This window comes from Pan troglodytes, chromosome 1, assembly GCF_028858775.2.
Source record: "Pan troglodytes isolate AG18354 chromosome 1, NHGRI_mPanTro3-v2.0_pri, whole genome shotgun sequence".
Taxonomy (NCBI): Eukaryota; Metazoa; Chordata; class Mammalia; order Primates; family Hominidae; genus Pan; species Pan troglodytes.
The window spans coordinates 165,399,367-165,414,259 of NC_072398.2; the positions used below are offsets into that span (position 1 = coordinate 165,399,367).

General features: G+C 32.9%; 1 protein-coding gene across 8 annotated transcripts in view; it reads right to left on the minus strand.

Annotated features, from left to right (window-relative positions):
* LEPR (leptin receptor) overlaps positions 1–14,893 on the minus strand; it is a 209,072-nt gene that overhangs the window by 32,564 nt on the left and 161,615 nt on the right. For all 8 annotated transcript variants that reach the window (XM_001161937.6, XM_016920109.4, XM_009459920.5 and 5 more), the window contains 5 exons: positions 11,030–11,238; positions 7,297–7,442; positions 5,086–5,230; positions 2,206–2,496; positions 1,930–2,047 (listed from right to left, as the gene is read on the minus strand). In XM_001161937.6, the coding sequence (XP_001161937.1) occupies positions 1,930–2,047; positions 2,206–2,496; positions 5,086–5,230; positions 7,297–7,442; positions 11,030–11,238 (909 nt within the window). The remainder of the gene's footprint in view (positions 1–1,929; positions 2,048–2,205; positions 2,497–5,085; positions 5,231–7,296; positions 7,443–11,029; positions 11,239–14,893) is intronic.

Below are 14,893 nucleotides of genomic sequence, written 5' to 3' on the forward strand. Positions count from 1 at the left end.
TTTTCTCAGAAAAGAAAATTTTAAAAAAATTTTATAAGTGAGTCCTAGCCAACACTCCACCTCAGAACCCATAAAGCAGGGGTGTCCAATCTTTTGGCTTCCCTAGGCCACACTGGAAGAAGAACTGTCTTGGGCCATACATAAAATATACTAACGATAGCTGATGAACCAAAAAAAAAAAAAAAAAAAACAGTTGCAAAACAAATCTCCTAATGTTTTCAGACAGTTTATGAATTTGTGTTGGGCCGCATTCAAAGCTATCCTAGTCTACATGGGGCCCCAGGCCATGGGTTGGACAAACTTGACATAAAGTCTTTTTCCTCTTCTTTGAAATAACCTCTTGGGCCAATGTTTGCTCTGAATACTATATTTAAATGGATGAAGTAGCAATTACTCTTTCCAAAGAGATGGGAGTGAGGAAGTTAGAAGAAGCTAAAAAATCTATATTCTTCTGTCATTTTCTATTTTCTATACCACTTCTTTTTCTTGTCTTCTCAAAATTACAATCATGAATGTGTGTGTGTGTGTGTGTGTGTGTGTGTGAATAAATGGTAGTGCGTGGGCAAAAATGACAATGAGGAGTGAGGGGTCATCTGGGGGTAGAAAATAACAACAAAGTAGAAGCACAGTACTAGTACACTTGAAATCGAAAAGTTGGCATCATTATCATGACAGCAAAAACCATATATTGAATATTTACAAGGAGAAATTATATCATGTGATTATAATTAGATGAAATATGTCATTAACTCTCGCAGAAACACTGTAAGTCCTATTATTCTCTCTGTTTTACAGACAAGGAAATTGAGGCTTAGGGAAGTTAAGAAACCCACCCAAGTAAATGTAGTTTCATAGTTATTCTGTAAATGTTAATAAGAGAAACAAGGCATGGGGCTTAACATAATAGTTTTCCACAAACACCTTTTCTAATGTGAAAATGCCATGAAAAGAATGTAAAGACAGATTATAAAAGTAAAATTTCATATCATGAACAATTCTACTGATTTTAAAATACTCATATTAGGTAGGATGAAGGCAGCTATTTGAGAAATGTACGAATTGCCACATTTTTTCCCTAACGCTACATAAGAAGAGACTGGCAGCATTAGGAATAGACTTCAGATCACAGTATTTGAGAGAAGGGATCTATTTTTCTAGTTGAAAATTTATATTTTAAGAATAAATGAGCATGTTATACAAATTGAAAGTCTCCGCTACAAATAAAAATACAAATTGGGACACAGTGTTTAACAGCAGTATATATTTACTTGAATACTACTATGGGATATTTTTAAAAATAAAAATCTATTATATAATCAAGGGTCATATCATTTTAGATAAAATGATTTTAGAAAGAAAGGGAACACTATAAGACGATGCCTTGAATTCTTTTTAAAACATAGAAGAGTAAAAATAAACAAGCACAAATTACTTCTCATTAGAACACATTACCCTTTATTAACCATAAGTATTTATTTCCTAAATAATCTCACTCAGTTCTAAAAACCATTCATATTATCTCTTATAATCTGTTTCTACCTCTTTTTTCCAAAACATTAATGTTTAGCCAAACGATATGAAACTTTTATAATCTTTCACATTCTCAAGTCAACTAAGTCAAATTAAAATATATATAAACATTTTCTTGCATTTCATTCAAGAGTTAAAATACAAATTTTTTGGAATTGATTGATTTTCAGAAAAGATAATTTGAAGTAAAAACAAATTACAATTTTTTAACCTCATGTGTGAATATTTTTCAAGAATCACCAATTTATATAATCCCTCAAAAATTTCCTGATTCATTATATTATACTTTCCTCTTTCAGGAAGCAAATAATCTGTAAGACTACTGTTGTAATATTTCTAAAGAAAATTTTTTATCTCACTGTGCACACAGAAAAACAAAACAGCAAAAATAATACGTACCTATGATACCTCAATTGCAAAGTGCTTTCCGCAAGTGACTGGATTGTACCGGTTGACCATCTGCAAGTCATTTTAGTTAAGTACCCATCAGTTTCACATGAGATATTGATATTGACATCTATTTGAAACATATTAAAATATTAATATAAAGCAAAAACTCCAAAAAATTCAATGAAAAAAATTTTTTCTTACATCTTTAACAGGACTCTAATATAAGGAGGGTCCATAATGAAAATTTAAGTTGTGGAACAAAATGAACAAAACCTGTTTTCTTACCAATCACATATAATTCAGCATAGCGATGATGGCATTCATGTTCATTGCAGCAGTACACTGCATCATAGGTAAACTTTCCTCGAGGTTTGGTTTCATTCAGATTGAAAAAAGTAACTTTGCTAACATGATCACTCACAACATCATACTGGCTTTGAGGAATTTTCTCAGCTAAATTCATCCACCAAACAATCTCTTTTGAGGGAACAATCTTGTTTTCATTCTTATAGATGCAGTGAAAAGAAACATTAGACCCAACACTTGTCAGAATTTTAGGTGGAAAGTATATTACATCTGTAATGAGGGAAGAAAGGATATCAGATGAAGACAAAACATTCTGTAAGTAATTTGTACCACATCGAAAAATATTCACAACACATTCCAGAGTTACACTGCCAAAAATAAAATGAGTGTAATTTAAAAACTGGATAATGCTGAAATTGCCTGTTTGTGTACAGTTATCTAGTGTCCCGAGTGCTCTCATTCTAAAGTGAGTTGAGCTTCCATGAATGTCTTTACTATCTTCTAAACACAGAGGCTTATTCATCATAAAATATGTTTTAGCCAGTAATTGTCACTTGCTAACTGATAGGCAGGAAAGTGACTAAAACAAAATATAGTTTAATTCAACAATGACATATTTTCCAACAGACCCTGCTTTGGGAATCAGTGAAACCTAGGACAAGTTCTTAAAACAAATCACTATGAAGCCAAATCCTGAAGTAAAAATGATTGCCGCTATTGTCTTGTTTGGATACATAAAAATTTCAAGTAAGGAGGTAAAGATACGAGATATAAATTAAAAAATAGGAATGTCGTATGAATGATAATGCAGCAATATACAAAGCAGAGAAAATGGGAAATACTGGTTTGTACTATCATTTTGAGTTATTTAATGCCAATATCCTATGGATGAGGGTAAAGGGAAGCGATATTTTCCTAAAACATGATTTTTTTAATGCCTACACATGATTCTATACTATTTTTAAAGTCCTCTGTTGTTGTAAATTTCATTTGCCTATCATTTTCAAAGACATGCAAGATACAAGTAAATGATGGTTTACATAGGAAGAAATTATTTCCACCACAGTGCACTGCAAAAACGTCAGTACATTTCAGTTGTAAAGTTAAGGTAAATCATTTTCTGTTGATAGACTATGAAAATTTGTTTTCACACATATCTTGGGATTACCCTTAAAAACAGAAACAAAAATACTTTAATTGGTTTTTATTAAGTTTTCTTTATTCTGTAATAGCGTGGTAAACGTCAATGTCTATATATTTACAATTCATACAAAACATTTGTGTTTTGTATGTCCATAATCAAATAGAAACAGGAAAAAACTTAGTAGCATAAAATTACTGCACAGAAGCCAGACCATTAGATTTATGAGCGTGACTGAGTATAATCCTAGCCGAGGTGGCACTCAAGCTTCACTTGTACATTACTTACTGTGGACAAGTACCTAGTACATTAACCTATCTTAACCTACCTTCAGTATGCGCCACAACCTCCTTACTCAACTGCCTCAAAAGTCTCAGAATAATTCTTATTTAAAAATAAAAAATATAATTGAGTTTTCATGGATTAAGCTGAAGTTTTTCATTTTAAAGATGACAAGAAAATTCAAAGCATTTCACTTTGAAATCAAATACATATAGTAAGGCTTAACTGAGAAATAAGATTAAAGTCATAGTATTTTTACATGATTAGATGCTAAAATATTAGCTTAAAATAAGAAAACTAAGTTAATAAAAACCTGACAATTTGTGAAATTTACACTGGATAAATTTATTGAAATTGATATGAGATATTGAATATTTAATTTGCAAAATTTTAATAATATAGATACACATTTTATCTGCATATGACATACTATGCAATTTTTAATTTGCAGAATAAGAAAACAATAATGGTTTTCTTCACATGACCAATGTTAATTATTTCATTTCATTATTTAATTTTATATGGATATTTCATATCCATGTAAAACATCCCTATTTTACAGATAAGGAAATTAAGGCATAGAAAGGTTAAGAAACTTTCCAAATAAGTGGTGGGGCCAGAACTCCTATAAACTTCTGTTGGACTCCAAAGTCAATGTCTTAAACTACTATCGCTACTTGCCTTTTGACGAATCAATGCTTTTAAAATAGTAAGCAATCAACAAGTAAACTTGTTAAATGGATTGATATTTGCATGGTACCTGTTATCTCTGTACAGGCCATAATCAATCTCAGTAAGTCTGAACAAGAAAAATTTTGCCCTTTTGACAGATCGGACAACCAGCCAAAGGACTACTGTCTTTCTATAGTCACAACTTTGCATGTAACAGGTCTAGGACTATTCCAAGCCTCTGGAGCCTCTATGCAAAACTTTGCGCATCAGCTGCATGAAGAAGCTGTGAATAAACTGTAGATGTTCCGATGCTAAAAATAACCTTTAAAATATGAACACTGGCACTGAAAACTCTCAAAAACAAGCATCTGGAGTAAAAATAATTCATTTATTATATAATATAAAGTAAAAACGTTAATATTTGAATTTTATGTCAAATAAATATGCTTGGTTTTAAAATGTAAATTAAGGAATTATCAATACAAATGGCTTTCTGAGTTTGTTAATTTGGAGCTGTTATATTAATTTTTTCTTTTTAATAAGAAAAGTGATCCTACAATATACTGCAATAGAAACACACAAGCCTAGAGGCTCTGACAGAATTTTAATTCACAAATTGGCCTGTTCAAAGTTTAAACAAGGAAGTTGATACTGTGTTCCTCCTTTCATTTTAAGGCCTCAAAATGTAAGATGCTTATACTATACAAAGGCAAGTTCAGGAAATATATTTCCCTCCCAGTAGAAGTGGCTATTACATAACCTACCTTGTGTGGTAAAGACATGAGGAGTACTCCAGTCACTCCAGATTCCTGGGCCATCCAGTCTCTTGCCCCTCACCTGAACCTCATACGAAGACCCAGGAAGTATACTGTCTACCAGCAGGGATGTAGCTGAGACAATCTTGTCAGCCTGTTAAATATTATATTAAAACATCAGAACATCAAGTTGATGTGGAACCTTTACTAAAAGTGAGGATAAGCTAATCTCATCAAATTTCAAAGAATTAATATCTTACACAGTAGTTATCTGGCCACGGTGGAATTAAAAAAAACATCAATAACCAAAAAAAAAGTTTGCACATTAGTCAATAAAATTTTAAATAGCCCATGGGTCCAAGAAAAAATCATAATGATAATTAGCAAATACTGTTAATTGAATCATGATGAATATATGACCTTTAGAATTTTAAGAAATGCAGCTAAAATCTGTGGGAAGCTTTAAGCCACTACTGACACCTATAACACACACCTGGTAGAAAATGCTGTGCAGGGGTAGACAAAGAACTACAAGTGTCCCTGTACAGAAGGGCATGAAAAGTCTTAAGAACCTGAGCCTGGTCAGGCATGGTGGCTCATGCCTGTAATCCCAACACTTTGGGAGACTGAAGTGGGTAGACCACTTGAGCCCAGGAGTTCAAGACCAGCCTGAGCAACATAGTGATACCTCATATCTTAAAAAAAAAAAAAAAAAAAAGAGGCAGGAGGATCACTTGAGCCTAGGAGATCAAAATTCAGCTTCCCAAAAATGTACTCCAAAGTTAATAAATTCTCTGGCTCTAATGACTGCTCTTGGGGTAAGGGGAGCATGTCACAGACTAAAAATTATGAAAAGCATCAGGAATGCATAAAACAACATCAGATATTAATAACTCCTATTTAAAATCCTCAAGTTTACAAATTATCTCCAGTTTACAGATGAGAAAGCTGAAACCCACAGAAGCCTTAACTCTGTTTTCTCCATGTGTGACACTGAGGATTCCCATCATTCTCTTTGTGAAAATAAAATGTTTTAAATTTTTTTGCCAGTTCTAAAAAGACTGATTTTTACTTCTAAATTATATGAAACTTAGTTTCACAAAGTAAAGTGCCAAAGTATTCACATGGCCCAAGAGGCCATTCATTGAGCTCCACGTTCTCTTCCCCTGCTGGCCTCTGAATTCAACCACTACTGCTGTCACCTTCACTGCCCTCAGCCACACCATCCTTTGCACTGCTGTTGTCCCTGTTTAGAACCCAACTACCCAGATATCTACATCACCATCTCCTTCACATCCTTGCTCAAATGTCACCCTCCCCAACCTCCATTTATTATTGCAACCTTCCATTCCCTACCAGCACCCCCACATTCCTCTTATCCTGTCCTGCTATCTCAGTGTATCCTGATGCAAGCAGAACAGTTCCAGGCATGTAGCAGGTGTTCAATAAATACTTACGGAACGAACTGTTAAAGAAAAAGAGAAAGGAAGTAAGGAAGACTTTATTTGGAATCATCACAATAGGTATATGGAGCACTGCAATGGGGTCTTGTGGTGGGTCGGGGTATGTGGGCTAAGTCCAAACGCAGCATGGACAACAGGGAATTTATAGCCAAGAAGGAGGGAGTAGATAGAAAATTACTAAGCAAAAACATCATGGTAAGAGGGATTCTGGCTAAACTGACCTAACAGAATTCTTGCTGAAGACAGGCCATGGTGATCAAACATCATTTGGGGAATGGTGGAGGATGAGAAATCTGATCAAATATTCATCAGATATCCAGGGTGGGGGTGTTCCTGCTAAAATGACCTAGCAGAGTTCTTTGCTAAAACTGGATTTTACAGGAATGTGCACAGATCGGGCTAGCAGAAGATTCAGAAGCTCAACTAATGATTAGCCAAGCAAAAATCTTTCTGTTGCCACATTCAGAAAAACATTCAAATAGATTGAGCAATTAAAAAAAAGATGAAATCAGTGGTCTGTTGGTGGAAAATAATTGTAATTATGAATTCAAGTTTCTGTAACTAGATTTCCTATAGCCATATATATACATACGTATATCTATCTGTATATGATATATAATATGAAATGTTGAATTATAATTCACTCTGCTTTAGAAGAAATGTATATATTTAGTATGCAGAGGGTAATTGCTATGGGACTTAAGAGGGTCTTTATTTACTTCTCAACTTTTCATTTTACTTACTAAAATATACTTACTTCTCTGATAACTGTTGTAGAATTCTCTGAATATTTCACTTGATATTGAAGTGGAAATGGTACCAATGGTGGGCTGGACCAAGAAATCTTTAAATTACCATCATCTGTGATTTCCATATGCAAACCTAATGGTGGATCAGGCTTCACTTAAGAAAAAAAAGAGAATACTTTTAAGTCAAGAATTTTCATGACAATTATAGCTGAATAAAATCAAATCAAATAAATTTTCATCATATCTTGCCTTTCAAGTACTTAAAAGGTGACTTTATCCAAGGACTAATTATAGAACCGAAACAAGCTTGAATACTGGGTCTCGTCCTTGTACCTTATCATAGCAATCCATGTATATTCATTTCTCTCCCCTTAAGTGGTAAAGACTATGAATCAATAAATGAGATTATTTTGCTAAATGTGATTTCCCCTTATAAGAATCCCACTTAACTTCGTTAAACCCAGCATCCTCAAACTTATCTGAAGTCTCCCCTGAACCTCACCCACTTCAATTATTTTAGTGGTTAAAAAGGAAAAAAGCATTTTGCAGAACACTATTTGGAAATACATAAAACTACCCAAAATTCAGCTTGTCTATTAATTTTAGATCACTATAATCTAGACAAACCTACTCAAATAACTGACAGCATAAATATTCCCATGCAATAAATGCAGCATCAGCAGTCCCTGGCTTGTCATCAGAAGTAGGGATGAAGTTTCTCAGAATATTAAAAATGTTTAATGTTTAAATTTTGAAAGTTTAACACACATTTATACTTGGATTCCTGATATAGTTAAAATACAAAGATTGCCAAAGTGATAGAAAATCGATGCATTTTCTTGTTTGTTCATCTCTATATTAGCAAGGTTTTTACAATTAACAGGAATTATTCATGTACATAGAAATTATCATTAAATTGAAACACTTACTGATTTGAATTTTATTTTCAATAAATAAAGAGCATAAGATAATTTTCACATTCTATATTTTCAAGAATTTGGTCACAATTTTCCTCTTTTAGTCAAAATCAATGAGGTTTTACTTTATGTGACATATTATAAATTTCAGTTACTTTAAAGCAGAGACAGCTAAACACAAAAGTCTGGAAACAGCAGGTGAAATTTACTGTGTTCCCATGACCAAAGGGAAAACAATATATACCAAAGAAAAGTAAAATCACAATATTACAAGCTATTGTACATTTCCTATCTGCATATTGTAAAAGTTATCAGTATCAAACTGGAGTTACTAATGTGAAACCCTAACACAATGGAGTTGGGAGGCCATGAAGGAGTCCCCTTATGTATGTATGCCTACATTGGAACAACGTAAATAATTCCTCAAAACCACAGTATTCCATAAAAGCCGCTTGCACAGAGACATTTGCCTAACAACGGCTGTCTCCACCAATGAGCTAATGCCAACCCCTGCAGCAAGCTCTTGTAACCAATAATCTTTGTTCAAAACAGCTTACATTGAGGTCTCCTATATGTCTTTTCAAGCTTCCCCTTTACTCCAATCCCCTGTGGATGTGTCATAGTCATTCCATAGCATGCATGTCTAGAACTGCAATCCCCTACTACTGCCAAATAAACTTTTTGCTTTATAGAGTTGGTATCTGTCATACATTTTAGGTTGACAATATTAATATGCATTAATATTAGAAATACAAAAATAAACCCAATGTCAATTTCCTGTTCATCTTACTCGGCCTCTCAGCAGCACTCCACAGATGCTTATTCCCTCCTTCTTGAAATATTTTTTTCACTTGGCTTCTACAACAACATACTCTTTTACTCCTTCATTCTTACTGATAACCCCTCAGTCTTTCTCTTCCTGAACTCTAAATAGGTGATCTCATACAATACTATAAACATTGATATGCTAACAACTCCCAAATATATATATCTCCCCTAAACTTTAGACTCATATGTCCAACTTCTTATTCAACGTCTCTTAGGTTTCCAATAGACATCTCAAATACAATGTGTCCAAAATAGAGCTCTTGATTTCTGTACACACACCTAATCTTCCCTGAGTTTCCGTGTCTCAGTATCTGGTGTCTCTGTTCACCTAGATGCTCAGGTCTAAATTTAAAGGTTATCCTTGATACCCCTCTGTCCTTCACACTCTACAACTCCATCCACTAGACAGTCCAGTCAGCACCATCTCACAAACAGATCCAAACCAAAACAGTTCTTTACTTCTCCACCCTGGCCTACAATATGCTCTGGACCAGGTAACTCTGACCTCATCCCTTAATACTCTCATATCTCTTTCACTCCTAGCACAAAGGTCTTCTGTTTTGTTCCTCAAATTACCAAGTTCATTGTATCTTAGGGATTTTGTGAATATTGTTCTTCCTGCTTGGAGCACCTTTTGCTCTGGATTTTTGCATGGATATCTCTTCTTCATTCAGCTCAAATGCTATGTCCTAAAGGAGATCTTCTTTGATCTACATAGTAGAAATAATAGTCCCTGACACTCCATCACACCAGTTTTATTTTTTTCATGGAACATATAATTTGGGGATATTATCATATATATTCAAATAGAAGGAAATACTTTTCCCCAAAATTATCTTTGCATAAAGACAAAATTAAGAAAGCTTTCAAGTTCTTAAAAATTCCACAGCACTTTCCCTTACCTACTTCATTTTGAAAAACAATGCACTCAATGTTGACTCTAAATGCTACTAAAAAATCATCAGGTAGAATCAGTTTTGAAAAGAAAAGAAAATGATATTGAATAAAGATTTTGTAACTTTTTTCTCTATGGTATAACTTCACGATTGAATTGCTTGTATGCCATTGTAATTATGTTGTGGAGATCACAACTATATCCCTACAGGACAAATTATTTGAAAGTCTTCATGTTAAAATATGATGTCATACACAGTTTCAAAAAGTGCTATATCTTGAGTAACTTAGAAAGAAGTAAAGCTTGAGTTGTATGGAAAATTGTATCAGATACTTGGAAAAGCGGCTCTAGTGATGTCAAAACCAATGATGCAAAATCAGACATAAAGAGTTTGCATATAATTGTTTCAGGAAATATAAGTGGAGAAAAACTGCTAAATTATATATAATTAAATGAAATTAATCAATTAAATACATAGCGCTAACATTTGCCTGTATTATTCACATTTGTAATTGTATATTTAAATTGATAAAAAGAGATTTGGGGGATCTTTGCACAAAGAAAACAGAGTGTTGTCTATTATTTGAAGTTTTTTGTAATCATGTTTGTACAGTAAATTACTCATTTACTCTTTTATCATTGTCTCTGCCTAATATTGTTTGTCCCTGCTCTCTGAGGTAGGATCTATGTCTAATTTCCCACTCTTTTTCCAGCTCCTAGCGCAGTCTCTGACAAACATGAGCCTCTAAGAAATATTTATTGAAGGAATAAATTCAGGCAAGAAACATGCTTCTAATTATTTTCAAAAATAGTTATCTGAGATGTGAAAAAGTGATATCCAATCAATACACATCCATTACATAGATCCAGGATTGAAAGAAAACAGTTTTCAAAACAGAATTTAAGTGACAATGGCAGAGATATACATACCATTGTTAAATCATTCTAGAAGCCACTCTTAATACCCCCAGTACTACATCTACCATCATTACAGTGTTAAGCAAAGTGAGATGAGCTAGCAAATATTTTTGTAAGCAATTTTTAACCTTTATATATGACTGATGTTCAGACCTATTATCATCATTTTAGTGCATAACTTACCCATATTTATGGGCTGAACTGACATTAGAGGTGACTGGAAAATTACTCCACCAGATGTGATTTTCAAACACATAAGGAGAGTGTCGTTGAGTTTGGCTGTTGGCACAGGCACAAGACATTCACAACATTCATGAACACTGCAATTGCAGTGAACCATCTGAAAACTGCCTTTTGGGGGAACCAGAGGTGAATCTTCTAACACTTCAGGCCTATATTGAAAAATAAGAGCTAAATATTAAAACAGATATGAAAATACTGGATAGGCTTTTAAAGCAGGATACTAAATACAAATTGAAGTAAACTATTTGGGACACCCAGCTTAAAGGGTATCTGGAAAAAAAAAGATACCCTACATTAGAAAAACAAAGATAAAGATTACAGCAGGTTAATTATCAGGAATAACATAAGCAAAAAGATAGTGACATAAAAGTGAAGTACTCAAATAAAAGAAAAACTGCAATTCTAAAATCCTATACCCAGCGAAAACAGCTTTCAAAATAATGATGAAATAAAGGCTTTTTTTTTTCAGACATACCAAAGCAAAAAGAATTCATCACCACCAGACTTGCACTATAAAAAAATGCTAAAGGCAATCCATCAGGCAAAAAAAAAAAAAAATGATAGCAGATAGAAATGTGGTTTCACACAAAGAAATGAAATTTAACTAAAATGATAAATATTTATTGATTGTTTAAAGCAAAAATAATAGATCCGTGGTGTGGAGTTTACAACGTAGGTAAAAGTAAAATGTATGGCATTAGTACCAAGCTTGGGAGGGGAGAAATTTGTAATGTTCTTATACGAAGTGGTATGATATCACTTAGAGGTATACTATCTCTTGGACTATAATAAATTGAAGACAAATATTATAAATGCTAAAGCAACCACTAAAATAATAAAACAAGAAAATATAATTAATAAGCAACAAAGGATATTAAGTAGAATCATTTAAAAAATCAAAAAGAAGGCATAAAAAGAGGAAAGGGAAACAAATAATAAAATAGGATAAGAAAAGAAATAAAAAGATTTAAACCTAAACATATAATTTTTCACACTAAATGCAAACAGCCTTAACATCCCATTTAGAAGGCAAAGATTATCATGCTGGATTAAAAAGACCCAATTATAAACAACCTACAAGAAATCAATTTTAACTATAAACACAAATAAAAGGAAATGAATGGGAAAAGATATACCATTATAAGATTAGTCAAAAGAAAGTTGTAATGGTTATATTAACGTCAGAGAAAGTAGATTTCAAAGCAGTGAATATTCCATGGGATAAAGATGATCATTTCATAATGAAGAAGGGATCAATTTACCAAGAGAACATAACAATCCAAAACATTTATGCACCCAATAACAGAGTTTCAAAATACATGAAGCAAAAGATTGAGAGAACCTTAAGGAGAAATAGACTAATCCACAATTATTGATTAATTTCATTTCATCATTGATGTAACATTCTTCTCCATTGATATAACAAATAGACAGAAATTAGTAAGGATAAAAACGTGAACAACGCATCAACTGACTTGACCTAATAGACATTTCGAGAACACTCCATGCAACAATAGCAGAATGCACATTCTTTGCAAAAGCATTTACCAAGGAAGACCATATTCTGGGCCATAAAACAAGTCTCAATAAATTTTAAACGATTCCAGTCACACAAAAATAGGATTAATAACAGAAATCAATAACAGAAAGATATTTGGAAAGGCCCTAAATAGTTGGAAACTGAACACAACTAAATAATTCCTGGGTCAAAAAACATATCAAAAAAAATTAGAAGGATTTTTAAGTACATGAAAATTAAAATACAACATATTCTTTAAGGTAGGATATTGCTTACAGCAATAATTCCAGGGAAATGTGTTTAATACTAAATATAGGCACTAACTGCCTATATGAGAAAAAAAAGAAGTCTCAAATCAATGACCTCAGCTTCCGTCTTAACAAACTAGGAGAAAAAAAGAGCAAATTCAACCAAACTTTAAAATAGATGAGAAATCATAAATATCAAATCAGAATATAATGAAATAGAATACAGAAAAATAATACACAAAGAGCAAGAAAGCCAAAAGCTGGTTAAAAGATTTTAAAACATGAAAGAAGCTTTAACCAGACTGTATTAGTCCATTCTTATGCTGCTAGAAAGAAATACCCAAGACTGGGTAATTTATAAAGGGAAGAGGTTTAATTGATTCACAGTTCCTCAGGGCTGAGGAGGCCTCAGGAAACTTAGAATCATGGTGGAAGGACATGCAAACATGGTGGCAGCAAGAAGTACAGAGTGAAGGTGGGGAAAAGCCCCTTATAAAACCATCAGCTCTCATGAGAACTCACTCATTATCATGGAGGTAACCGCCATAACAGTGAAGAACAGCATGGAGGTAACCACCCCCATGATTACCTCCCACTGGGTTCCTCCCATGACACATGGGGATTATGGGAACTACAAGATGAGATTTAGGTGGGAACATGGCCAAACCGTATCATAGACTGACCAGGAAAAACCACAGAAGTCACAAATTAACAATATAAAAACTGAAAGCACGATATTGCTGCACAGTCTACAGATATTAAAAGGATAATAAGGAAATATGAATAATTTTATGATACTGAATTTATATTGGATAACTGATGAAACAGAAATTATTTTAAAATATCATTTACAATAACATCAAAAATAGAAATACTTTGGAATGTATTTGACAAAAGATGTTTAGGATCTGCACATTGAAAACTATGAAATGCTGTTGACGGAAATTAGTAAGACCTAACTAAAATGAGAGATGTACTGTGCTTATGGGTCAGAAGACTCAATATGGTTAATATGCCAGCTCTCCTCAAATTTATCTACAGATTTAATGCAATGCTACTCACAATCTCAACAGGCTATTTTACACAAATTGACAAGATGAATCTAAAAATTCATATGGAAATGCAAAGAATCTAGAATAGCCAAAACAACTTTGAAACTGAAGAACATATTTTGAAGAATAACAATACCTAACTTCAAAATGTATTATAAAGCTACAATAATCAGGCCAATGAAGTATTCATGTAAAAACAAAAAAAAGTAAATGAATGGACCAGAATAGAGTCTAGAATAGACTAACACTTAACATGGACAACTGATTTTCTACAAAGGCACAAAAGCAATTCTGTGGAAAAAGGATAATCTTTCTGATAAATTGTGCTGGAACGATGGAATATCTATATGCAATAAAAGAAAAGAACTTTAATCCATACCTCACATCAGATACAAAAATTAATTCCAAATGGATCATAAATCTAAATGTAAAACCTAAAGCTATGAAACTTCTAGAAGAAAACATAAGTAAAAAATTTTGTGACCTTGTGTTAATTAAAAATTTCTTACATACGACACAAAAAGCATGATCCATAAAAGAACAAACTGACAAATTAGACTTTATCAAAATTGAAAAGTTGTTTTTTGAGAAGCACTATGAAAGATAACAAAAAGACAAACCATACACAGAGAACATATTTGCCAATTATCTATCTGATAAAAGATTTGTATCCATAAGGTATCTACAATACTCAAAACTAAATAATAATAATACAAACAACCCAGTTAAAAAGATAGGCAAAATGTTACACAGTCACTTCACCATATAAATCATAGTTATGGCAAATAAGCATATGAAAGGATGCTCAACATCATTAGTCACTCAAGAAACACAAACTAAAATCACAATGAGATATCACTATCCACATACTAGAATGGTTAAATTTTAAAAAAAAGACTGACTACACCAAGTATTGGTGAAGATGTGGAGGAACTGGAACTCTTACACTGCTGGTGGGAATGTAAAATGATACAATTTTGGAAAA